Source organism: Crassostrea angulata, chromosome 10 (assembly GCF_025612915.1).
Source record: "Crassostrea angulata isolate pt1a10 chromosome 10, ASM2561291v2, whole genome shotgun sequence".
Classification (NCBI taxonomy): Eukaryota; Metazoa; Mollusca; class Bivalvia; order Ostreida; family Ostreidae; genus Magallana; species Magallana angulata.
This window is the reverse complement of record NC_069120.1, coordinates 5,729,368-5,755,347: the sequence shown is the minus strand read 5'-3', so window position 1 is coordinate 5,755,347 and position 25,980 is coordinate 5,729,368. Positions and strand designations below refer to the sequence as shown.

General features: G+C 36.1%; 1 protein-coding gene across 1 annotated transcript; it reads left to right on the top strand.

Moving 5' to 3' along the window:
• The first annotated feature begins 606 nt into the window (after positions 1 to 606).
• On the top strand, positions 607 to 24,803 carry LOC128168015 (RYamide receptor-like). The gene is made up of 2 exons (XM_052834065.1): positions 607 to 1,906; positions 24,084 to 24,803. The coding sequence occupies exons 1-2, from the start codon at positions 1,205 to 1,207 to the stop codon at positions 24,510 to 24,512; spliced, it is 1,131 nt and encodes a 376-aa protein (XP_052690025.1). The 5' UTR covers positions 607 to 1,204; the 3' UTR covers positions 24,513 to 24,803.
• Positions 24,804 to 25,980: the final 1,177 nt, after the last annotated feature.

Here is a 25,980-nt window from a genome sequence, read left to right as displayed (position 1 = left end):
ATATCTAGTTACTAAGTAACATCAACTTTGATCCTAACGAATATTTATTGACCCTGTGACTTTTCATTTTTATCTTTGTAAATGTTGGATGACCTTAAATACATATTAAATGACCTTGTATCGGGTAACGTATTACGTTTCATCCTAATGAATATTTGATAAACTTGTTACGGTGCAATGTCATTTTATTAAATACCGGAACATTCAAATAGGCGTGTAATATAGGTTATTATTCATAGATGTATATGACCCTGCAACTATCCTGTCCTGCAGTCATAGTCACAATTTAAAACATTTGACAACGTTTAAGTTTGGGCTATATGGCAAAATGAACAAGATTTTGGTAGCTTTAATTTTGAAAAAGTTTAAGGGATGAGAACAAGCACAGTTCATGTGTACTGCGAGTGGTTAAGAAAACACATTGGCGATCCAATAACGAAACTTTATTAAGTAACCGAAGACGTGAAGTCAAGTGTTGCTTCTTGTAACTACCGCCATAACTCGTGTTCCGAATAATAAAAATTCCCGTAAAAATAGTTGCCTCGTGTTCAGTAGAATTTAACCGCTCTCCAGTAAGATGTTCTTATTTCGCGAAAGAGGCGGTAAATTGGTTTTGTGTTTTCTCACGAGTCAAACTAAAATGAAATACAAACACCGAGTGGCACGAAGTAAGCATTAAGCAGGACAGTACAGTTACACTTTGTTTAACTATCATGCAGTGAGACTGTACACTGCAGCATCTCGGTCACTTCATTAAGACTTACCAAGATCCGTTATCAGATATATCTCTCCGAGTCGATACTGGTATAACAGATCGATTTGATCTGAGGTGGACGCTGTTTTCTATCACGAGAGCCGGAATGAAGCCATGAAATAGCATACCGCTTATTCGCTAAACTGTTGCTGTAAAAATGGTGCAGATTTTTTCCAAGAGGTCTTGCAGTTTCTAATGGCCCCTTAATACATTAGAGGCCGTTTTTGAGGCAGTATGAAGTTTTACGTTCTTCGCATCTCAGACAGTATATACGATAATGCACTTCGGCGTTAAATCAAAGGAAAGGGACCACGAGCTGGAGGAATAACACGGAGCCACGATTGTAAGCTGCTACAATAAGGCGTGCACTGCCTAAAAAATTCGATGTTTGATTCTAGATATCAGTGTGTATAATCTTGTCAGAATTATTCAGAATTGCAGACTGAAAATATGAACAACAGTACAAATGGAACCCTGCAATCGGCTCCTAAAATCTCCACAGTTCTCCAGACTCTTTTTATCATGATGTATTCGTGCATTATAATAATTGCTGTTGGAGGTAATGGTATTGTATGCTATTTGGTGTATGCTTATAAAAGGATGCGTACCGTCCCAAACTACTTCATTGTCAATCTGGCTTTGAGTGATATCATAATGGCCATTTTCTGCATTCCCTTTACGTTCGTGGCTAACCTGATGTTGAACTATTGGCCGTTTGGTGAGCTCCTGTGTCCGGCGGTTTGTTACCTCCAGATTGTGTCCGTGTTTCTGAGTGCTTACACTCTAATGGCGATGAGCGTTGACCGCTATATCGTCATTGTGCACCCATTTAGGAAGAGGATCACAACGGAGTACGCCCTTTTCATCATTTTGATAATTTGGATTTTATCGCTGTCCATTCCAATTCCTACCCTGTTCAATGCCCGGATTCAGTATTACTCTAACACGAGCGGCCAGTGCCTTGAGACATGGGAGGGTAATGATAGGGGGCGCTACGCCTACAGCGTCATCATCATGGTCCTCCATTATTTTGCTCCGATGCTGGTCATGATGTTTTGTTACACGACCATCAGATATCACATCTGGCTGAAACACAACCAAAAGGACGACCATAATTCTCGCAGACTTCAGCTTGCTTCCGCTAAACAAAAAGTAAGTACAAACTGCTGCTGCAATCATTGACGATTTTTACCACCCCCCCCCCCCCTTCGCCCTCTTAAAAATGTTTATCTTTGATCATTTAAGGTTATAACATACCGATATTGCTGTGTCAAATCTGTTAGGGTTAAAAGATTTTTCAATATAAACTTAACTATATCAGTTAACCACAGAGTATCCAAAATAAAGATTATTCCACTAAAACATCAGGAATTTTGCAAACCAGAGTGGAGTGTGATGTATCTAACAGGTATTAGTTTTTGGTATCTAAAAAACAAACCAAAATTATTAAATTAGTTCTTTTTCTTCTTTGTTTTTTGGTTAATTTATTTGGGCTTCCAGACCGGAAGACAAATAATATAAAATCAATCTTTATCGTTCCAACTTCAAATAAATCTAGAGAATGTTTGTGCAAGCCGAAGTTTGATTAATATACTTTTATTTGCTGTTCCAAGAGAGGTTTTATCCGTATTTAGACGACCTATTACGGGAGAAATTGATTAAGCATCTCTTTGCCATTTGGAGCATAATGAGATCTAATCGGCTTTAACAGCTTGTTAAAATTTCCTGCATTATGGCCGAGCATTGTTTAGGGGTGTAAGAAGGATGGCGTGAATCTGGAACATTAGTTCTCCACCAAGTGTAAAAATATTTGTGGAGACATAAATCTTCTCGCATCACATCAAGATCTATAATGTTCTGTTGGGATTATTAATAAATAGGAGCGAGGAATCTATATAACACAATGTACTGCCATTGTTGTATCAAGTTATTAACTTACATGCATGTTTTGGGATTGGTTTACTGAGCGAAATATTCTTATTATTTGTATATGTTATAAATTGAAACGATTTTCAGAATGACTTTCCTCTTTCTATCAAATCTAAATTACCACAATTTTTTCATAGCTCTATGAAAACAAACACTTCCTATTTCTTAAATCTAAAAAAAAACAAGAGCTTGATTATGCTTTTTCTTGATATAACGATTGTCTCGGTTTAATGGATCATGATTAGCAAAGTGTTTTTGTATCGTCATTAAAGTTGTCAAAGGAGATAATCTGGACAGATAGCTGTTTAATGCAGCGATAATCTGAATGAGAATGGCCCATATCAAATGCAGCATATGGCAGTTTCCTCTGACGTATGTGGTTGTAATTGGTTTGTATTGTGCAATTACCGGGATGTGGAATGGTTGTTAAAAATTGGTACACCGATAAAGGAAACCGTTAGATCAACGGGGAATGTTTTTCCAGAAATTAAAACATAACTTTTTTGTGCGATGAGAGCTGTTGATTTGATTTTATCTGTTCTGCTATCGCCAACTATTGCTCACAACGATTTTAGTCTTGTGTGATGAATGACTATTGCAAATGAAAAAAAAGCGAAAACATTTGTCAGTATTGCTGCAGCAAGACCAGGAAGCATTGTTTGTCTGTGTCAGTGAGAGTTTGCATCAAACTAAGAAAAGGGACTCTTCTTGTTCCACTGAACCCAAGCTTCATGACAGTCTTATATGACCTATTAGACCTATAACACAAGAAAATGTCTATATTCTTCTTGTTTTATCGTTAAGGCATAAAACACAGGTAAAAAACCAGGTAAAATCTTTGACCGAAAGCAGACTATAATTGCTATCACAACACAATTCACACCTATTGTACTTCTATACCCAATTATCAAATGTGTGCAAAACGGGAACACACCTTTGACTGTATGATTTTAGAAACTTAAACGTAACGTAATTAACCTAAACACAATGTGACGATACATGGAAACACGGTCATAGCATTGTACATTACATGTAGCTAGAACATATGACGTAAACTAACAGAATGATTGTGTCACAGGATAAAAAAACTGAAAGAAGCAATGTAAGTAATGAGTTAAAACTATGCCAAATATCCATGCAACGAAGCTTTGCTACATGGAATTGTGTCCGTTATAAATAAGACAAAGAGAAATATCGTGTAAGTTTTAATTGACAAATACAAGTTTTGTGTCAATCTGACAATCTGTAACATGGGTGGATTGATAAATTAACAGCCGTTAGCGATGAATCGTAATGAAGGTAACTCTTTTATTTGTTTATAACAAAAAAGTAAGAAGTCGTTGAGAAGGGTGTATAGAATTTGTAGACTATCAGAAGGCGAGCTGTCAAGGCCACGACTCGCGTCGATTAGAAGTGAGAGAAAGTCGTGACCCTAAGGATGTGATTTCCCACCACTTCATTGCAAGTTTCGCCAAATATTAACTTTTGCTGTAAAAATGTATTGATTTTTTGCGCTGCATGAGTTTATTAATTTGTATGAAGTTCTGCACGAACAAAATAAAAATTATAATGGAACAAACGTTACCTCCATAGGACCAACTATCAGCAGATATGCTTTACATCTTAAAGTTCTTTAAGAAACATATGATGCCTTCCATACGATTATAGCTACTTGTATTATTTGACATTTAAACGAGTGTTAATGCCGTGATTCTATTGAGGACCAATATACAATAACATCATAGTGTTTTGTATATTTCTTTCAGTTTGAAATTCAACTCGAAGAATATATATAATCAAGTATATCTCATTTGGCAGTTAGTGATGGACAACCCAATTTCAGAAGGTGTCATATGTTGTTCATCAGTGTAATTTTATATCCCTCCAATCTCAACTACTTTTATCCCTATCACTTGTCCAACACGACACAGCTGTGATAGATGATAAATCCTGTCAGCTCAACCAATATCGATTTCAGCCCCTTCTCTGCTACCTTACTAGGTTACTATTTTATATGGATTTATTTTTCTAAATTATAACGATACCCAGGATTTTATTTTATCTCAAGGGAGAAAATAAGGGTCCGAAAATATCAGAGCATGTTACTGGAACATCAATATCTTTAAAGAAGAGAGAGAGAGAGAGAGAGAGAGAGAGAGAGAGAGAGAGAGAGAGAGAGAGAGAGAGAGAGAGAGAGAGAGAGAGAGAGAGAGAGAGAGAGAGAGAAAAGATATTTTCTTGCTAAATCTTTGAGATGAGGGGTTCAAGAAGAGAGGAGCGTATCGGAAGTTAATCATTTTTTTCAGAGGAGGTTCATTCCATCTTCGCTATTTCCCATGTACGGAAGGTGTATACATCTACCACTTAAAATCTTAACCATTTACTGGGAGTGGATTCCAATCAGCCAAAATTATGTATTTCAAATTGGTCTCATCGTGCATTTCTTTCAATTTGATGCACGATATCTGGTGATATTGGAGGGAAGGGGGGTAGCTTTGAAGCGGGGGGGGGGGGGGTTAGGATTCAGATCCCTGTCGATGTAAGAGCTGAAGTATGAAAACATGCCAGAAGATCATTGACTTAGATTAAGAGTACAGTTTAGGGTACGATGAACCTATGGTGTTGAGCTTCATTCATTTGATTCATTAAATATACATGTTTATTGGAATTAAACATTGGCATAGCAATAAAAGTATAGCTCTTACTTGAAATTTACTGCGCCGCATCATGTTATTCTAGCTAAATAAAAATTCATTATTAACAATATTTTACGCAGCAAAGACAACATGACAGGAATTTGGAGTTATAGTCGTAATATTACGCATTATCCCAAGATTCATCATGGCCATTCACTACGATTGACTATACCAGCGTTATTAAGTGGGTTGAGCGATCATCGGAAAGAAAGAAGCCAGACGGTTGTAGAATACGTCTAAAAGTTGACGTAGTGAGGAAAATGCGTTAACAGTTGCAAGGACATTGTTTATACTTGTTTTTATCATTGGTGACCTACTCCGCCAGTGTTGACGTGGTAGGAACATAGCAATCTTACTCCTGTTGTTTATTCACCGAGAATCCGTTTCAGTATTCTGTTTGTGATTGTAGTTTTAACGATGGCGACCAGATTGTAATGTTTTATGTCATCTATTGAGGCGACTTGCGACCCTGTTATGGCTTCCTCGGTAAACGGGTACAAAACCCAATGAGATGTTTCATCAATAATGTCGTGGATTTGTTTTGTGAATTGTATGGAGACTTTTGCATTGTCATTTAATGCTTTGAATTGAAAAATTAATCTTCTGTGTATGAAGTTCCTATGATTTAAAAATCTTCTTTAAAAGAAACCTGGTGTTTGTTAATAAGAAAGCCATGTATACCAGAAAACGATTAGTTAATTCAGAAATCCTAGTTCAAATGATTGTCTTTCTAAAATGTGCGCAAGTTTTAATATTTCCTTGGTTTGGATGTGTGCGTTTGATTGAGTTACAACCTCAGAATTGTAGATGCAGAGTGTATGTTGAAATTTATATCAATAAAATTAAACAAGTTATCAAAAGGTAACAAGCTGTCAACAATATATGGCGAAAAAGATTTTGGATATTGACATCCGAAACTAAAAATCTTTCTACCTTTTTGGATTTGTTTTAACATTCGACGGGAATTTACCTTCATCCTCGACTATATGTATTTTAAAGGCTAATATGGTAATAGTAAAATTGCTTGAACTTCCTTCCAAAATGTTTCCTTCTAGTATTCTAGCGCTTTTCGTGCACACCTACATTTAAACGTCATTACGCATGCCTACAACTGGACCCTTCTGTAATCTTTTGAACGCTTTCATGAGGACCTTTTTGTTCATGCCTACTTTAGACCGTTTATTTTGGTGATTAAGATATTTTGAACAACCCTACCAGACCTCAATATTATGGTAGTGTCCCTACATGTTTCGAACCCACACAACTATAATTAGCTCTTAACAACGTCATCAAAACGGAAGTGTGATATCCTTAAAGCTCAATTTTATCTAGTTTCTTCAACTCTAATAAAATAAGAACTGTTGCAAAATGTTATTCCTGATATTCCTTGGATATGAATCTTGTTGCCAAGGATATTTTCAACAACCAATTAATGAAACATTGGTTCATAAATAAATTGGTTTTTAATACGTTATGTTATAATAATATTGCATGTGTTAATCGGTATTTCTGTACAATGTCCGTCTCACAGGGTTTTCATCACATTTTTGTGAATTACTTTATCGTCTTTCAGCAGGGAGTAGCTTTATTTAATTGAGTCTACCTGATAAAATGTTAGCATCCCGATGCATGGCAAAGCACTTATCTCTACAGAATACACAGTTTATGGAAGGGCTGGTTAGTTTTATTATTTAACTTTTTTTCCTTGTACATGATTTCAGAGTGACAACATCACATAACATCAATTTTGGTATGTTTCTGTGACCATAGAGATTTTTAGATTTCAAACTTAGACTTTAAGGAAGTCGCTGCCTCTGAATTGGTCGAATTGAGTCATAAAATTCTCCATTTGTTATTGAAAATCTTTTGTTCATTATGCCCCTAAGAAACAACCGATATTATACATCAAATTTTGCAAATCAGTGTAGTTGCAATATTTTAAAACGGCATTTTGCATTGTTGTAGATTTTGTGTGAATCTGTTCAATGTTTTATGATCGCGAGGTTATCAACCGAGTCTACTGAATGTTCGAAAAGCAATCCGTCTATAAATTTTTATTAATTTGTCACAAAGCAATTTATCATTCTGGCTCATTCTGTAATGAGGATAACTTCGGAAACGTAGGCAGTAACAATCTATATCTATGTTTAAAATAAATCATCCATATTCTATAAAATTAACAAGCCCAGCAACTCGCCGCCATTGTATGATATTAGGTAGTCAAGGTCATCTACAGAATTGTCAATACTTCGCTCTACTCAGTGGGGAGTCAATCGGCATGCGTGACCTGGACTAGATCTTGGCCGGAAGTGTCTGAAGTTTAAAACTACGCTTGTTTTGAAGCGAGATTTATATGTTATTAACAGTTTACATTCAAATGTAGTATCTTTGACCACTTCCGTTTGATATAAATCATAGAATTGGCGGTGGTTGCAAGCCTGATTGTTTTTTGAAGTATAGTACACTAATTTAGATAGGGAGCACATATGTTGCGAACTTCAGAGGCTTCGGGATGGCTCGAGTATGCTCAGAGGGTACACGTAAGTAAGGTCAAAAGTAGGACTTAAGCCTATTTCTAAGGCTTTGTAAAAGTGATACTTAGTATAATGCCGTCACATAAAGAAAACTTAGTGCGAGAACTTGACTATAATATAATTAAAACTTTAAGCCTACAGAATGTATTGCTGTCTCTCATGAAAAAAATAATCGGTTAAATGCATGTTAAAATACGCTTTCCGGGGCAGACACAAAAAGATGTCAGGGTTACAGTTTGAAAACATGCCCTAAGTGAATCACTCGACGATTGATCCAAGGCGACACTGCTCAGTTTGCCTATTGATGCTGCGTTTTGTTTTGACAAATGTTCTCGTCACAAACAAGGCAGATATGGCAATTTGTACTAAACAACAGGATATTTTGAACTATTTTTCCGATGTATATATAGTACAAATTGGAACAGAAGATAAATCAGCGTATGAACATATGACCATGTATTTGTCTACATTGATCATTTCATGTGTATACCATTATTTCGAAAACAAAATAAAATTATAATAATATCAAATGACAAGATGTGTGCGTAAATAAATCATAAATGTTGAATGCTGTTGAGTGTAATAAAAAGCGGGTCGCAGGCAAAGAGTTATTGTCGTGTTCGTCTGTAGGCCAACCTTGCCGTAGACCTACGTGCACTGACCCATAGATAATACCTACTAGTATTACTAACGTCCAGTATTTTTCCGGGAGGGGGCACTATTCTTATCCTCTCTCCTTCCAATATTTTGACAAGCAAAATGCAAAAAAAAAAAAAAATTACCAAAGAGAGAGAGTACATTGTGACTGAAAGGGCTTCCTTCTAGTTTACATATTCTATATGTCCGTATATGTATAATATATCTATTTTCCGAGGGACTAGCTAATGGTACCTGGGTTTTTTTTTCAGGGACGGGGAGGGGGTGGTGGGGTGATCTGGATCCCCTTTTAGTTTCACGCGAGTGTTATTTGACTCGCACACCACACGCATATTAGTGCCTAAATCACTAGAACCCTAGATTGTTCATATTCTTTATTTGGAAAGATCAGTTCACAGTTTGATGCAAAACCATTGTATAAAAATTTCAACAAAGCTCGTCCAACTTGGCATGGTTTGATCGTTCGACCTTATGAGAAGGATTTTGCACTCTATAAAAGCAATATTTATCTCACCATTAGATCACATTTGACTTTTTTAAACGCATCATTATTACTGTTTAATCGCATTTTTTTCTCCTTCAGCGAAGTTCATTTGATTAAGTCAGTATTTTGGTTATAATTTGAATTAATGGTGATTGTTTTTAAATAGAAAGTAATCCAGATAAAAAATTAGCGTTCTAAAAGAATGAACAAAAACTTTTCATTTTAAAGAACGTCTTGTATATTAATTTTAGGTCATCTGAGTGACTCAGGTGACCTTTTGCAATATTGTTTGCGTCGTACGTCATGCGTCAACAATTTTACATATTTAACTTCTTTTTAAAACCCATAAGGCCAATTGTTACCATTTTTTGTATGAAGCATCTCTATCGTAAGAGGAATCAACATTGTGAAATTTATGGCTCTATCACCTTTGGGGTATCATAGGCAGGGTCAAATATCCCCCCCCCCACACCAAAAGCCAAATTTTCAAAAAGCTTCCCTACTTCCACATGTGGGGAAAACTAAATACATTGTAATATTAAATACATTGTAATGATGTCCATGAAGCCTTCTACCAAAATTGTAAAATTCATAGCCCAAAAGTGGGGCCAATATGGCCATATAGTGATTTTGCATTGATTTTAAGTTTTCGTCTATACTATCATAGTTATGGGAAATATAGTTACGCATTGTTATTATGTTCATAAAGTTCTGTTATTAAATGTTGAGATTCGAGGTCCCTATGACATAGGAGGGCAAAGGCAGGGGTGGGGGTGTTGAATATGACCATATATTGAACATGTGTTTTTATTTAGGGTAATTCATGTTTGTCATCCATTAACAATTTTAACTTCATCTTTGCAATGTTGAATTGATAATTGTTCTTTTTCAGGAAATCTACTTTACTTTCAAAATCCTCTACTCCCACACATCTGTAAGAAAAATTGAACTCATAATTATGTAGACCTGGCCATGGGGCCATAAAACTTGGAAGGGATTTATTTTGATCTCAGTCTCACTTTTCCACAAGGAATATATAGTGGAAAAATAAGACTGAGATCAAAAGTGAGCTCGTCTACGTTTTATGGCCCCGGGGTCTGAAAATCCTCTACCAAAATTGTAAATTTCATGCCCCCCCCCCCCCCCCCCCGGGAAGGGGTTTAGACTCAAGGGAGGAGCCAAAATAGTCAATTAGTATTAAATTAATTCATATAATGGGTGTGATGGGCTGTATTTTATGTTTAAAATATTAATTACTTCATTCAGCTATTGAGTTTTAATGAAAGAAATGAGTACATATTTAGGAAAAAGAATGAATGAAGCTGTTTATCAAAATCAAAAGATATCATGAAAGCCATTGGCAAGAGTTTGGGTAGGGGGTGTAACAGTGAATGGAGCTATCTCCCCTTGCTTGCTCATATTTGATAGTTAAGCATTATAAAATAATGTAACTAAGAAGTTAAAATATCAGAAAAGTTAAACAAGTCTTTTTATTTATTTTAAAAAACCCAACAAAAACAAATTTTTTTTTAGTTTTTAAGTAAACAGTAGACTTGTTTATAGTAAAGTAAAAATTGGCTAGCCAAAAATACTGAAATGTGATATGTGTACAATATTTTTTTAATAAATGCCACTTGTTGTTAACGATTGGAACGATTTTTATATGAACAGGTGTTAACTGTGAATTTATTTAACAATATTACCTATTAATAGTTTTTGATTTCGTATCGATATCCAAAGGGGAGGAGTGTGTGTCTGATCCCTGGGGATGTAAGAGATATCAGCCATCTTTAATTTATATATGAAAACATATAAATATAAAGGTTCTCTTGAAAGTTAAAAAATACATGTATGGGACAAATATTTCCTATCAATGTACTTGTTGTAAGATTTCAGGTAGGAACGTGGTGGTCATTACCATATTTTAGATTGTGAGACATCTCCTACAGAAAGGGATATCGGAAAGATACTGTAGTAAATTAGAGGAGATATCGGAAAAAATATCGAATAGATAGTCCAAAAAAAGTAGATATCGAATAAATAGGAAAAGAAGAAAATACCGAATAGATGGTACAAAGAAAGAGATATCGAGTAAGTAATGCAACGATGAAGATATCGAATAGGTAGGGCATATATAGAGACATCGAATAGATAGGACATAGATACAGATATCGAATATTGTAGACATAGAAAGAGATATCGAATAGTATATACATAAAAGGAGATATCGAATAGGTAGGACATATCAAATAGAAAGGACATACGTAGAGATACTTAGAAGGATCCATAAAACAAATAGTGATATGAAAATATTCAAAAGATAGTTCAGAATAATGAGATGTCGAACAAATAGTACATACATTTAGGAGTATACAAAAATATTGAAAATATATTTAATAAGCATTTAATCAAGGAGATAACGCTTACAAAGAAAAAACGTTTAACTCATAAAGATTTCCCCTGTATAAACGCTTATAAAATGTTAATTTGAGTTTACCAAAACGTATCTACTTAATCTCTCATAACCATAAAAAATATTCTTATGAATTGTTAATACATGTCTCTATGTATTGCATATCTAAATTGTTTTGTATCAAAAGATATCTTATTATAATATTGGTCTTTAGAAAATAAAATCCAAGAAAAAATTAACCAAGTTTTAAAACAGAACAGAAACCATACAAAAAATATAAACAGATTAATTCTGTGAGATTATTTTATTATTTTGATTCATAATTTGTAATTCTAAACAATGGTTCATTGTATTTCCATCAGAGTCTTCCCCGTACCAGTTAGTAGCCATAAACCATCTAGTCGTTGAATGTTTCTTTAGTACGGTCTTCGAACAAACGGAAGAAGTACATGTATATCTATCTAAATCAATAATTAGGACTATGATCTCCTGATTTCTTTCTGGAGAATTTATCCCTTACATATCGTGTTTTATGATAGTTTTAGGGTGAAATCAAAATAGCATGGGATAAATACGTAATTACATAAATTCCACACATCAAGAATGCAACGCAATTTCTCTTTTGTAAGTGGCCCGGCAGGCCGAACGCTAGATTTTGTATGATGGAGGGAAATAAATTGGTCTTGCTTGAATCCCTTTGAGAATAAGTAGATTTATGTCTGCCGGCTGCTTGGATTGTTTTATGGATGGCCGAATAGAGAGATGTCAGATTTTAATGAATGAATTAATACAGCATTCCATACTCGACACCTTTATTATCTCTGACATCCGTCGGATATTTTGGGTCAGCAAATGTCGCAGCTAACAACATCCCCACGACTAACTAACCCCCTTCACTCAGCATATAAAGTAATACACATGGTGTAACCTCTTATACATATAAACACAACTTTTTACATTTTCTACATTTGTACGTGTTAGACTATTTTTTTCATGCTGAACTAGCACATAACTTAATTAAAACAAAGACCTTGAATTGTCTTACTTTGTACAAAATATGCAAGCACATTATACTGAATGTTTCATTAACGATTTACTGTGGTATCATTAAAATTCTTGGTGGCTCAATTTTCGTGGTATTCGTGGGTAGCCCTTCCCCACGAATTTACATCCTCAACGAAAAAAAATTTAAAAAGAGTATTCTTTCTTACTGAAACTGAAAACTGACGCACCCACGAAATTACATCCCCACAAATAAGGAAAAAACCAAGAATCCACGAAAATTGTATATCACCCTGTATATACACTAACATATTGTAACGAACCGAGGGTACGGGTAAACGCTTAAACTTAATTATGGGCCGCTGTTTAATTATTATCTTGCGTCAAGGTTAAAAAAGAATTAACTTTGGTCACAGTTTATAGAAATCGTTGGTTCACTTATTATATTCAACTTGCAGAAACTAATATAAATACTCCGTATAAAGTTTTACCATTTATTGCAACGAACGAATGGTTCCATATAAAAACATGTATAATTATTACTATTATACAGTACGGTTGGTACAACGTTATTATCTCCTATAAGTATAGCGACGAACCAATCCAGGACGCCCTAATACAAATGTTATATTACTTTACCGTAATAGCTAAAAGACTTGGTAATGTCAATACATACCACTGTCAAGCGAGTTGCTCTTCACCGTCAACTGGACTTTGCTTTCAAAACACCGTCTTTTTATGCCCTAACTTGTTATGTTTATGCTGAGACGTTGACAACGTCAACGTCATAAGCGTCAACTTACTTGGCGCATTTTATCTCATAATAATTATATGATAACGTTGTACCGACATAAAATACATGACATTTAACATTTTTACATTATAATACAAAATTACCATTCATAAAGTTAAATAACATCAATTAGTATCGTTCATTTCGATTGTCATTATTTTGTTATAAAGAGTTTAAATAGTTTTAAACATCGGGCTCAAAGTCCGTAATATATCGCAGGCATGGCGGTTAGTCCGAACGAAAGTAAACAAGTCTGTATTCCAATGGAATAAAAGGATTTATATAACAATGTAAATAAAACAAGTAAGTCACAACAACACACAAATAATTAACACAAATGATGATATAGTCTCAACCCAGGAATCGTAACATTACCCCCCTCTTAAATGAAACGTCCTCGTTTCCACTTAGTTCACTCAATCAGCAAGTTGCAAATGGACAGAACACTGAGTTTGCGCATCACGTTTCACAGATGAAGATGAGTTGATGGTCTCCTCCGTCTGGGTTGCTGTACATATAGTTGTCGTCGATGTACGATACCAGAAGGAACGCAATTGGTAGGTGGTCCCATCAGGTAGAATGGCTGTTTCCTCCTTCCTGATGTGATCCAGGGTTGGGGGAAAAATTATACTGCTCTGGTCCCCGTACGAATGGATCTCTCCCTAACCTTGATAAGTTCTTCAGCACAATGTTCTTTTCTGTAACTGGATGGAGCACCCAAGAAGAAAAATCTTGGGTCCAGATGGAGGTGGTCATAGACATTTGTTCCTTCCTGTTCCTTATCCATAGGTTGCAGATCTCTCCATTCTTCATTTGTCTCGTTCATCTGATCCATGGAGCTGATGATAGTTGCTGGTGCGTCAATCTCCCTCATATCTTGATCCTGAATATGGTTTGGCTGTGGCGACTGAGCTAGAGGAGAAAGCAGAGGTGAGGTGTTCTTGAATAATGATATGCAGGACCTCGGTGACGGGGTGGTAGGTAGCTCAACCAGTTGGATTGCAGGCCGCTCATCCTGAACTGGTGTCCCTGGCATATCTCTCTCAACTTGCGGATGAATTCTATGGTTTCTTGTCGGTCCACCATTGACTGGGTGATATTTGCACTTTGCTTCATGAGCCAGTAATTGGCTCTTTCTTGATCTGGACATGGCCAAAACACATCCATACTGGGAGTATTTGCACGATACTGGTTGGCTGTCATGCTTATCTCTGATGTGTCTGCTAAGTTGTCGCCATGTAAGGTACATCCTGAAGCAGGTTTTACAAGACAACATCATTGGTACTGAAATAAAATAAAGTTATTGTCACTTCACAATCATCACTATTTTTCTTCATTGGTTATATTATAAAATGTTATCGGAAACAAAGGTCACTGGATTGGTTCACGCACAATTTTTAACAAAAATAAATTATAACTGTTTTTATCGAACGCGCTTTATTGGGATTTATTTTCATTTATTTCACTTTGGAATAATTTCATCTGATCATGGTGAATATATTTTGGTTTTTCCGTTTTTGACCTTTTGACTTTATACACGAGGTCGGATACAGCGCCTAGTACTATGTAGGGTCCTGTCCAATGGTTTTGAAGTTTCGGACTTCTCCCTTTGGTTCTGGCTTTAGACGCAATCCATACATGTTGTCCAGGTGTATACTGCTTTTGATTTGTATTGGTGTCATATTTTCTTTTCTGATTTTCATTTACTTCAATCAATTTTTGCCTGGCCTTTTCGTGGATGACTCCTATATTGGTTTTCATTTTCTCGACAAAGTCGTGGTAATTTTCATATAACTGGTCTTCCCCTGGGTGATGGCCATACACAAGATCAATTGGCAGTTTCAACTCTCTTCCTAGATTTAATTTGGCTGGACTGTATCCTGTGGTCTCGTGCAAAGAGGATCTGTATTCGAGCATCACTAAAGGTAAAACTTCATCCCAATTCTTTTGGTTTGGTTGAACGTACTTGCTAATCATGTCTTCCAGGGTACGATTAAATCGCTCGACTAATCCATCGCTTTTAGGGTTGTATGGTGTAGTTCTTGTTTTCTCTATTCGCAACATCTTGCACAAATCTTGAAATAATGTTGACTCAAATTGCCTGCCCTGATCAGTGTGGACCTGGAGTGGAACTCCATACCTCGAGATAAATTCTTCTGTAAAAACCTTTGCAATGGTTATTGCCTCCTGGTTTTTTACTGGAAATGCCTCTATCCATCTTGTGAAGTAGTCGGATATGATAACAATGTACTTGTTACCCTTCTCAGTCCGTGGTAAAGGACCAAGGATGTCTATGGCTACCCTCTCCAGAGGTTCACCAACTAGATACTGACCAAGTTTTCCTCTTGCTGCCCTTGACGGATTCTTCCGTGCCTCACATATAGTACAGCATCTGATATACTTCACCACATCCTCTTTATAGGATGCCCAGTAGAATCTCTCTCGGATTTTCTCAGTGGTTTTGGCTACTCCCAAGTGTCCACCTGTGGGGTTGTCATGCACTAACTTCATTACTTCAGTGACGCAGGCCCCTGGTACCACTATCTGGTGATAGGTTTGCTCGTTTTCTTCCCATGTCCTGTAAAGCACGCCGTTTCTTATAATTAGGCGTTTCCATTGCGACCAGTATGTTTTAACTTCTGTCGACTCTTTTGCAACAATCTGCCAGGTTGGTCTTCTATCTTCCAACTTCCACTTGATGATTTTGGCTAATGATGGGTCTGTGTTCTGCTCTTTTTGTAGATCTTCTGGTGACTTCGTCATGTACCAATTTTGAGTGCTCGTTTGATCTTCTCTTAACTTCAGTATTGCATTCCTTTCAGGTTCTATGCTCTGGTAATTGATTTCTTTCTTATCACAGTGATTACAAGGTGAACATGGACGACGACTTAGTCCATCACTATTACCATGCTGTTTTCCTGGTCGATGTTCAATCTTGAAGTTGTATGTTTGTAGTACCTCTAGCCAGCGGGCTACTTGTCCTTCTGGATTTTTGAAGCTAAGGAGCCAGGTTAGTGCTCCATGATCGGTTCTAACCAGAAAGTCTTTTCCATATAAGTAATGATGGAAATGTTTTATTGAACTCACAACTGCCAGAAGTTCTCGTCTAGTAACACAGTAGTTTCTTTCTGGTTTATTAAATGACTTGCTAAAGTATGAAATAGGTCTCTCTATTCCATCCTCTATCTGAGATAGAACTCCACCCATAGCAAATGCACTAGCATCTGTGTCTAACACAAAGGGTAAGTTCAGGTTCGGGTACCTTAAGATAGGTGCTGATGTGAGGGCTATCTTTAGGTTTTTAAATGCTTCGTCACACTGAGGGGTCCAACTGAACTTTTCTGTTTTCTCTGTCAGTTTGTGTAGAGGTCGGGCTATATCTGTAAACTGCTTTATGAATCTTCGATAGTATGAACATGTACCCAAGAAACTTCGCACATCTGTGACTGATTTTGGTACAGGCCATTCCTTAATTGCGCTCACTTTATCTGGAGAGGTTGATATCCCTTCTTGACTAACTATGTGACCAAGGAAAGCTACCTGGTCTTTGAAGAAATCACACTTCTTGGGAGAAACCTTTAATCCAGCTTCTTGTAATCGTTGCAGTACTGCATCTAGATGATTTACATGGCTGTGGAAATCTTTGGAATAAACAATTATGTCGTCAATATATAAGAGACAAATTTCGAAGTTCAGACCCGCTAATACATTTTCCATTAGTCTCTCAAATGTGGCTGCCGCATTACATAAGCCGAATGGCATGACCTTGAATTGGTAAAAACCATGTGTGGTAACAAAAGCTGTCTTCTCTTTATCTTTAGAGTCCATCGTTACCTGCCAGTAACCGATTGCTAGGTCTAAACAACTTAACCATTGTGATCCTCTTAATGCATCAAGTGAGTCATCTATACGTGGTAGAGGGTATGAATCTTTTTGCGTTACTTCGTTGAGTTTCCGATAGTCGATACAATATCGAATGCTACCATCCTTTATGGTTACTAATACGATTGGTGCACTCCAAGCGCTAGATGATGGTTCTATAATTCCTGCTTTAAGCATTCTCTGCACTTCCTCTCTTGCTGCTTCTTTCTTGAAGAGGTATCCGTCTAGGCTGTTGCTTGATTGGTCTTGCGTCTCCTGTGTTAATTTTATGGGACACAATATTTGTCTTCCCTAGGTCTGTCTTTGATTTTGCGAATACTTTAATGTGCTTCTGTAAAAGATCCCTTACCAGTTCTTGTTGTTCCTTAGAAAGGTTCTTGGTACATGAGTCCCATAATGGTTTCATGTAATTTGTAAAGCTTGTGTCTACATCTGGCTCTATGTTGGTGTCATTCTTGGTTTGTACTTCACTCACATTTGGTTCTATTTCAGCTATAGCTGCAGAAGTATCTTTGTAAATTTTTAGCTCTTGATCACTAACATTTATGACGCGAATGGGTACCTTACATTCTTTGGGTTTTACTAGACATCTTGCAACTAACAATCCGGACTTTTGAAGGTCACGTTTCGTTCCATCTATGAGGAGTTCTTTATCATTTAGATTTGGGTGAACTTTTCCTTCAATTATCATCTCACTTCTTGGGGGAATAGATAAAGTCTCTTGAATAGAAATTTTAAACACACTACTTTGATCACTGACAGTGTCGCATACTAGCCTCTGGTCACCAAGTGTAAGAGTTCCTTCCCCTAGGTGTAACTGACAATTATGTTCTCTGAGAAAATCAAAGCCTAGTATCATTTGTGCATCAATGTCAGCAACTATTGCTCTGTGTTCGATTATTTCCCCTTTGATTTTGAATTGTAGTACAGTCTGACCTTCTGGGACAACAAGGTCACCATTTGCCATTCTTAAATTACTATAATTTGGTTCTAACTTTGGTCTCATACATGTCTATTTCATAATATTTCTTTGGATGAATGACTGTGATAGACGAACCAGTATCAATGATAGAGTTCATTTTCAAATTGTAAACAAAGACATCATTAATGAGTTAATGAGTTATTACTTGATCCCTTTATTTCTAAAACTTGTGGCCCTTTTTGTTGTGTAGTTGACGTTAGGCCGCTGGCGTCAACTACTGCACGTTTTCCTGGTTCTCTGGTACTTTGTTCACTATGCTGTTGGTGTGACCCGAATTTCTTTGACTCTTGTTTTTCTCTGCTTCCGGGTGTCGTTGTAGTAACCTACATTCACTCTTGATGTGACCATCCTTCTTGCAGTAGAAACATGGACCTCTCTTGTTGAACTTTTTTTCTGTGTTCTGGCTGATGAGAGCTATTTGGTGTGCATCATTTCTGATATTTGTATCCATCGGTTCTTCTCTCTGCATCCGTACCGTGATTCTGTTTCGTCTTCCGCGAGCTTGTTGAAATGCCTCATATTCTAATGCTAGTCGTACTGCATCTTCTAAATTTCTAGGTCTCCCTTGGAACACTGACCATTCCATCTCTTGCTCATTTAAACTTTCAATGAACGAATCCTTGGTAATCTGATCGCGGAAATCTAGGGGTGCGTTTGGGTAAGCCATCCTTACAAGTCGCTTGATATCTTGCATCAATTCCGTGATAGATTCATTTTTTCTCCGTACGCGGCTCTTTAACTGTGTCTTGTAAATCTCTTTCTGATTTTCTGGTTCAAATCTTGCCGATAGTGCAGAAACGAGGTGACGAAAACTATATCGATACTCTGGTCTTAGATCACTCAGAACGCTTAATGCCGGTCCCCGTAGACTCGTAGCTAACTCTAGTGCTTTAGTTTCGTCGTTCCAGTAGTTGAGTTCAGCGATCATGTCAAAATGCACTATGTAATCATTCCAATTCATAGTACCATCAAATGTTGCCGGTTTTCTTCCTCTCGGTTCCTGTGTTCGTCTGAATTCGGGTTCCGGTGCTCGTCTTGAGTAGCCATCATAAGGTACGTCGTGTTCATAACGATCGTGCGTTCTCTCTTGGATAGTTTCAAATGGACGCATGATTGAGCGAAATTCGTCGTTCCCGTGAATAATAGAACTTCTTGATGTCATTGGATATGACGAACTTGTTCTGGAATAATCATAGTTACGAGGTTCATCGTACGATTTCGGCATAGATGTGGTTCTGTACGGCTGGTATGCGTTGTGCGTACGTTCCTCCTCGTACATGGTATTGATGCCAAAATGCACATTATTTTGGTCTGTCGATCGCTTGTCATCACTTGTTGGTTTTACTTGATTTTGTAACAAGTTCATTTGTGATCTCAAAGATTTTATTTCGTCGAGAATCACGCGCAAACTATTTGGCGCACATGGATTTACACTGGTACTATCGCCTATTATGCTGTGGTCGTTATTGTTCTTGACCCGTAAAAGAACTTCTCTACTTGGTGTACCATCAATAAATTGTCCTTGGTGTGGTTCTTCAATATGATCGCTTTCCTCCATAACTTCTTCTTCGTTCCTTGACATCGTCGTAATTGTAAACGTGTTGCAGTTTTTAAACAGCTGATCCCACCGCTGCCACCAATGTAACGAACCGAGGGTACGGGTAAACGCTTAAACTTAATTATGGGCCGCTGTTTAATTATTATCTTGCGTCAAGGTTCAAAAAGAATTAACTTTGGTCACAGTTTATAGAAATCGTTGGTTCACTTATTATATTCAACTTGCCGAAACTAATATAAATACTCCGTATAAAGTTTTACCATTTATTGCAACGAACGAATGGTTCCATATAAAAACACGTATAATTATTACAATTATACATTACGGTTGGTACAACGTTATTATCTCCTATAAGTATAGCGACGAACCAATCCAGGACGCCCTAATACAAAAGTTATATTACTTTACCGTAATAGCTAAAAGACTTGGTAATGTCAATACATACCACTGTCAAGCGAGTTGCTCTTCACCGTCAACTGGACTTTGCTTTCAAAACACCGTCTTTTTATGCCCTAACTTGTCATGTTTATGCTGAGACGTTGACAACGTCAACGTCATAAGCGTCAACTAACTTGGCGCATTTTATCTCATAATGATTATATGATAACGTTGTACCGACATAAAATACATGACATTTAACATTTTTACATTATAATACAAAATTACCATTCATAAAGTTAAATAACACCAATCATTATCGTTCATTTCGATTGTCATTATTTTGTTATAAAGAGTTTAAATAGTTTTAAACATCGGGCTCAAAGTCCGTATTATACCGCAGGCATGGCGGTTAGTCCGAACGAAAGTAAACAAGTCTGTATTCCAATGGAATAAAAGGATTTATATAACAATGTAAATAAAACAAGTAAGTCACAACAACACACAAATAATTAACACAAATGATGATATAGTCTCAACCCAGGAATCGTAACATTATTGCATCATCCAGCACAAACTAGCCAATTGTATTATCCAGTACATACCCTAGCAGATTTTATCATCCAGTACATACACAAGCACATTGCATCATCCAGTACATACATTAACACTTTATTTCATCCATTACATACACTAGTATAGTTTATCATCCATTACATACACAATCACGTCGTATCATCTAGTACGTACACTAGCACATTTTATCATCCAGTATACAAGCTGGTATATTTCAACACTAAGTATATACATGTACAATAGTACTTTGTATTACCCAGTACATATGCTACAAAATTGTATTATCCTGTATATACACCAGCACACCACCAAGGACGTACATTAGCTAATTGTATCACCCCGTAAGAATACTAGAATATTACCATTACATATTTGCCCACATTACATGTATGTTGGCCCGTACATAGCACAGCACGTTTTATAATACATGAAGATTTTGATATGCATAATTCACTGTACAGTTATCACTGAGATTGACCAACGTTAAATCGTTTACTACCAATACTTTATCATATCATAGTACGTTTGTTTATTACCCATGACTAGTTTTGTTATTTTACTTTCTAAATACAAGTGATAAGACAAAATGTTTTACGATATCAATAATTCTCATTGCTGAAGAACAATAACCAAACACTCAATAATAGGTAATAATAATTTTTACTTCGTATTTTTCCATATCAAACACTTGATTTTTCATAATGAACATTGAAATGCCTGAAATTGTAATGCTCTATTGACTGTCAGAAAGAGAACATGGAAAACAATACCGAAATATTGTTGAAATTATATTGGCACTAAATCATAAAGATGTCGACTTTGTTGCTAATAAATTCAGCTTGTTGACAATAAAATCGAACATTCATCGTATTAATTTTATAAAACATTCAATTCCGGCAATCGGTTTAATTTGAAAATAATTCAATTTCATTGCCGACTTTCTGTGCTAAATTGTTCATACCAGTACCTTTTCTGCACTTACTATTTCGTTATTACTTTCGAGTCAGAGATTTCGGTAGTCTGTAAAACAAAATGGTAAGCGAATAGTTATTATGACAAACGATATTGAATGTTACTTTTGAGAAAAATGAAACTTTTCCAGGACCTAATATCACCTTGACCGAACTAATATCACCTTGACCGAACTAATATCACCTTGACCGAACTAATATCACCTTGACCGAACTAGTTCAAGTAGAACATATTTTATTGATATGCAAAGTTTCTGTCCATTCTAGATGTAACGGTTGTCGATTTTAAAAGTAACATGTTTTGTCAATTAATTAACGTTAGAAATATGACGTCAAAATGACACATGCACAGTTTATGTTTACTCCGTCTTTTTATCATTCCTAGTCTCTTGTGCCTTAACAATTTAAAATGGTACTGTACCACTTAAGGACGTTGGATCCTGCGATCAAAAGTCTCTAAGTTTTTTTATAAAGTATTTTTTAAATATCTACACACATATCTAAACCAAAATTCAAAACAAAATTTTGGGGTCTATATGCTCCATTCGGTGCTACAGTGTATTTAATATGACCTTTCTGCACTGAGATTGCAAATTGCACATAAATCGCTTTTCCCTCTTTAATTTTTTATCGAATGAACCATGGTATCAAATACAAATTTACATTATTTAGAATTAATAAAATTAAAATTATCATAATGAAAAAGTTTGCAATTTTTTCACCTTATTGATATTTTGACCTTTTTGCACTGAAAAAAATACTATTTTTATTCATAAACGATTCAACATGCAATTAAATAATTTAAAAGTCTCAAACTTTTTCTCAAATTATGACAGACTTGTCAAAAGAAACTTAAATATTCAGAAAATAAAACCAAAAGTATGGGTCTATAATATAAATTTTGAGATATGGCATGAAATAGCTAATTTTAGGGGAAAATTGGAGTGGATTTTTTCTTTACTTTTATGAAATATCACTTAAACATGCCAATATATGACGATAGAAATATTGAAATATTGTTGAAATATGTTCTTTGAAACAATATGAAGATATCCCAATGCATAAACTATCTGAAAATTTGGTCTGCACGGAAAATAAGGAAGCTAAAATTACGGTACTCTAAAACAACTGAGTTATGAAAAATGTTCATTTTCTTCTTAAAAACCTTCCGCCACAAAATATAGTCCCTTACTACACTCTCTAAATATGGAATTTTTTCTTCACTATTTTATTTAATAGAGTTTATTTGACATTGTAAAAAAGGAATTAACAAGTAGAATTCATATATGACACAGAATTTCCAGACTAGAGGTGACACAAAATGGCTACCCAATATCAGAGGATCGAACCTCTTTAACATCTTATTTGCTCACATTTGTGCGGGAATCATGAGTAAGCTTTTTAAAGTTTTCATTTTTTGCCGTGTGTCTCTTAGTTAAGTAAAATAGCATTGGCGAACGTCTTCGTATTTTTTGATTGACCCTCGTATGTTGAGAATAATTTAACCGCGGTGTGATATTGTAATATCATGCATGTATATATCTAAAGATTTCGAATAAATACGTCAATATACCGTATTTTCTGTTTTCCCTGTTTTTGGTCACCAGTATTTACATAAAGATGGCGTGTTTTTGTTTCTCCTGTGTTGGTCACCAGTATATATACTAAGATGATCTATTTTTTGTTTGCCCTGTGTTGGTTACCAGTATATATACTAAGATGATCTATTTTTTGTTTGCCCTGTGTTGGTTACCAGAACATACATCAAGATGGCATGTTTTCTGGTTTCCTGTGTGTTTGCTACAAGTATTTACATAAAGATGGCGTTGGTTTTTCTTGTTTCTCCTGGTTACTAGTACTAAGATGGCGTACTTTTTGTTTCCCCTATGTTAGTTACATTAAGATAGGGTGTTTTCTGGTTCCCCTATGTTAGTTACCAGTACATACATTAAGATGGGGTGTTTTCTGGTTCCCTTATGTTAGTTACCAGTACATACATTAAAATAAGGTGTTTTCTGGTTCCCCTATGTTGGTTACCAGTACATACATTAAAAAAGGGTGTTTTCTGGTTCCCCTATGTTGGTTACCAGTACATACATTAAGCTGGGGTGTTTTCTGGTTCCCCTATGTTAGTTACCAGTACATACATTAAGCTGGGGTGTTTTCTGGTTCCCCTATGTTGGTTACCAGTACATACATTAAGATGGGGTGTTTTCTGGTTCCCTTATGTTAGTTACCAGTACATACATTAAGATAGGGTGTTTTCTGGTTCCCCTATGTTGGTTACCAGTACATACATTAAGATAGGGTGTTTTCTGGTTCCCCTATGTTGGTTACCAGTACATACATTAAGATAGGGTGTTTTTTGGTTCCCCTATGTTGGTTACCAGTACATACATTAAGATAGGGTGTTTTCTGGTTCCCTTATGTTGGTTACCAGTACATACATTAAGATGGCGTGCTTTCTGTTACAGATGATTCGTATGATGGTGACCGTTGTGATATTCTACGCCCTGTGTTGGTTACCTTTCCACGTGACTACGCTGGTTGGGGACCAGAATCCCGAGATTTACAACCAGAGCTTTATGCCAGTCCTCTGGCTTCTCTTCCATTGGCTTGCCATGAGCAACAGCTGCTACAACCCCATCATCTACATCTGGATGAGCCCTAAATTCAGAGCTGGACTCCACTTGGCTTTTTACAAGTGTTGTCGGCGAACACATTCCAAGTGTGAATCAGACGAGCAGATTGACGACATAGGAATTAACAATGGAGTGGTTCTGCGAATTGAAATGCAATCCATGCAAAATAAAAAATCAAAAGAATGCCGGTATTTATCCCACAAGGAGCAATTACTGTCGGATAAGTACGACTTACCTGGTAATATACACAGTGACACCTGAAAAATCGCGTAATTACTGTCCCTATTCAACTGACAAGTTATACCTTAATAATATCTGGAGGAAATGGATCTAAATATAAATCTGAGGTGGATTGATGCAGAATAACAAGATGTGAGAACTATTTCCCTCTTGTAAACGGTTACATTGATGGACAGAGCCGTTTGTGTTCAGCCATGTTAGTTAGACATTGGTCAGAATGAGAATCAAACTGCGGTTAGAAAGTGTCCGGATAGATTGGTTCGTGTAAACATCGGAATATACAAAGAAAATCAAAATAAATGTAAAAATAAACCTTTGTTAGTTTATATGGTTATTACAAGCGTTCCAGTAAATACCAGCACGGCAAAACTAACTCAAAGAACCGCTCGAAGGTACTTGGGTCAAAGTAAGCTTTTTATGACAATATCATGAGATTAAATGGTAACAGAAAGCTGGGGAAATTACATAAAACATCAATATAAACTATAAAAAAAAACCAGAGTTTATGATTCCTTTGTTTTCATGGAACAAAATGAATCTTGTAAGATAATTCGACTAATTTCCAATAGACCTTGGCCCTCTGTCTCTTCACCTTTCTCGGTCTCCAACAGTCCCGCTTTCAAGACACACGCTTGCTTCCTGTTTATATTAATACCATGCGTATAATAGAATCATTTTAAGAAGAGCTTGGACTGTGTAGTTGTGTCAAATGGCAATATGACGTAGGCCTGTCTATTTCATTGCTGGACACTCGGCCATCGCTCTTTTGAAATCAACAAGATTTGTCTGGTTTTTGAGCTAAGACGTGTATATTTCAATTGAAACAAGTGTCATTTTTACTTGTTCTGACGCAAGAAAAAGATACTTACTTCCTACCGAAGTACAAGGTCTTATTCCAAGGTTTTATTCTCTAAATAATTCTGCGCCGTTTCTAAGCAGTTCAAATGAATTAATGAGCAAAAAAAAACCCCTCTTTACCTTAGATATCATAAAACGTGTTTCAAATTAAATCCTATGAATTGCCTCAATATGAAATGATATTAAAGAAAAGCAATCTTGTTGATATGAGGATATCAATAGTCACAACTCGTGTAATTGAAATGGAAAGGTGTGTTTGTTTTGTTGTCTGTTCCGTGGGTGAGGTGATCATCCTTACAGCTACAGAGTTATTGGAATCAACTACATCACAGTCCATATAACTGTAGAACTGTATTAGAATGGACGGACCGTAGTGCTACTGTACCTAACATGCAAAAAATTTCAATTTAAGGGGAACCAAAAAACACGAGCGATAATTTATACATAACCTAATTTCTCGAAAGGCTCTAATGAAAATAACAATCGGTGTTGTTACTTACTTCCCTCTAATATTATTCTGAATATCCTTACCAGCCCCGGAAAGAGGGGGTAACACATACGCAAGTAATTACTTTTTATGTAAAGGAGTGAGTGGCAGTTAGTTTGTACAACTTCCGATGACCCAGTTATT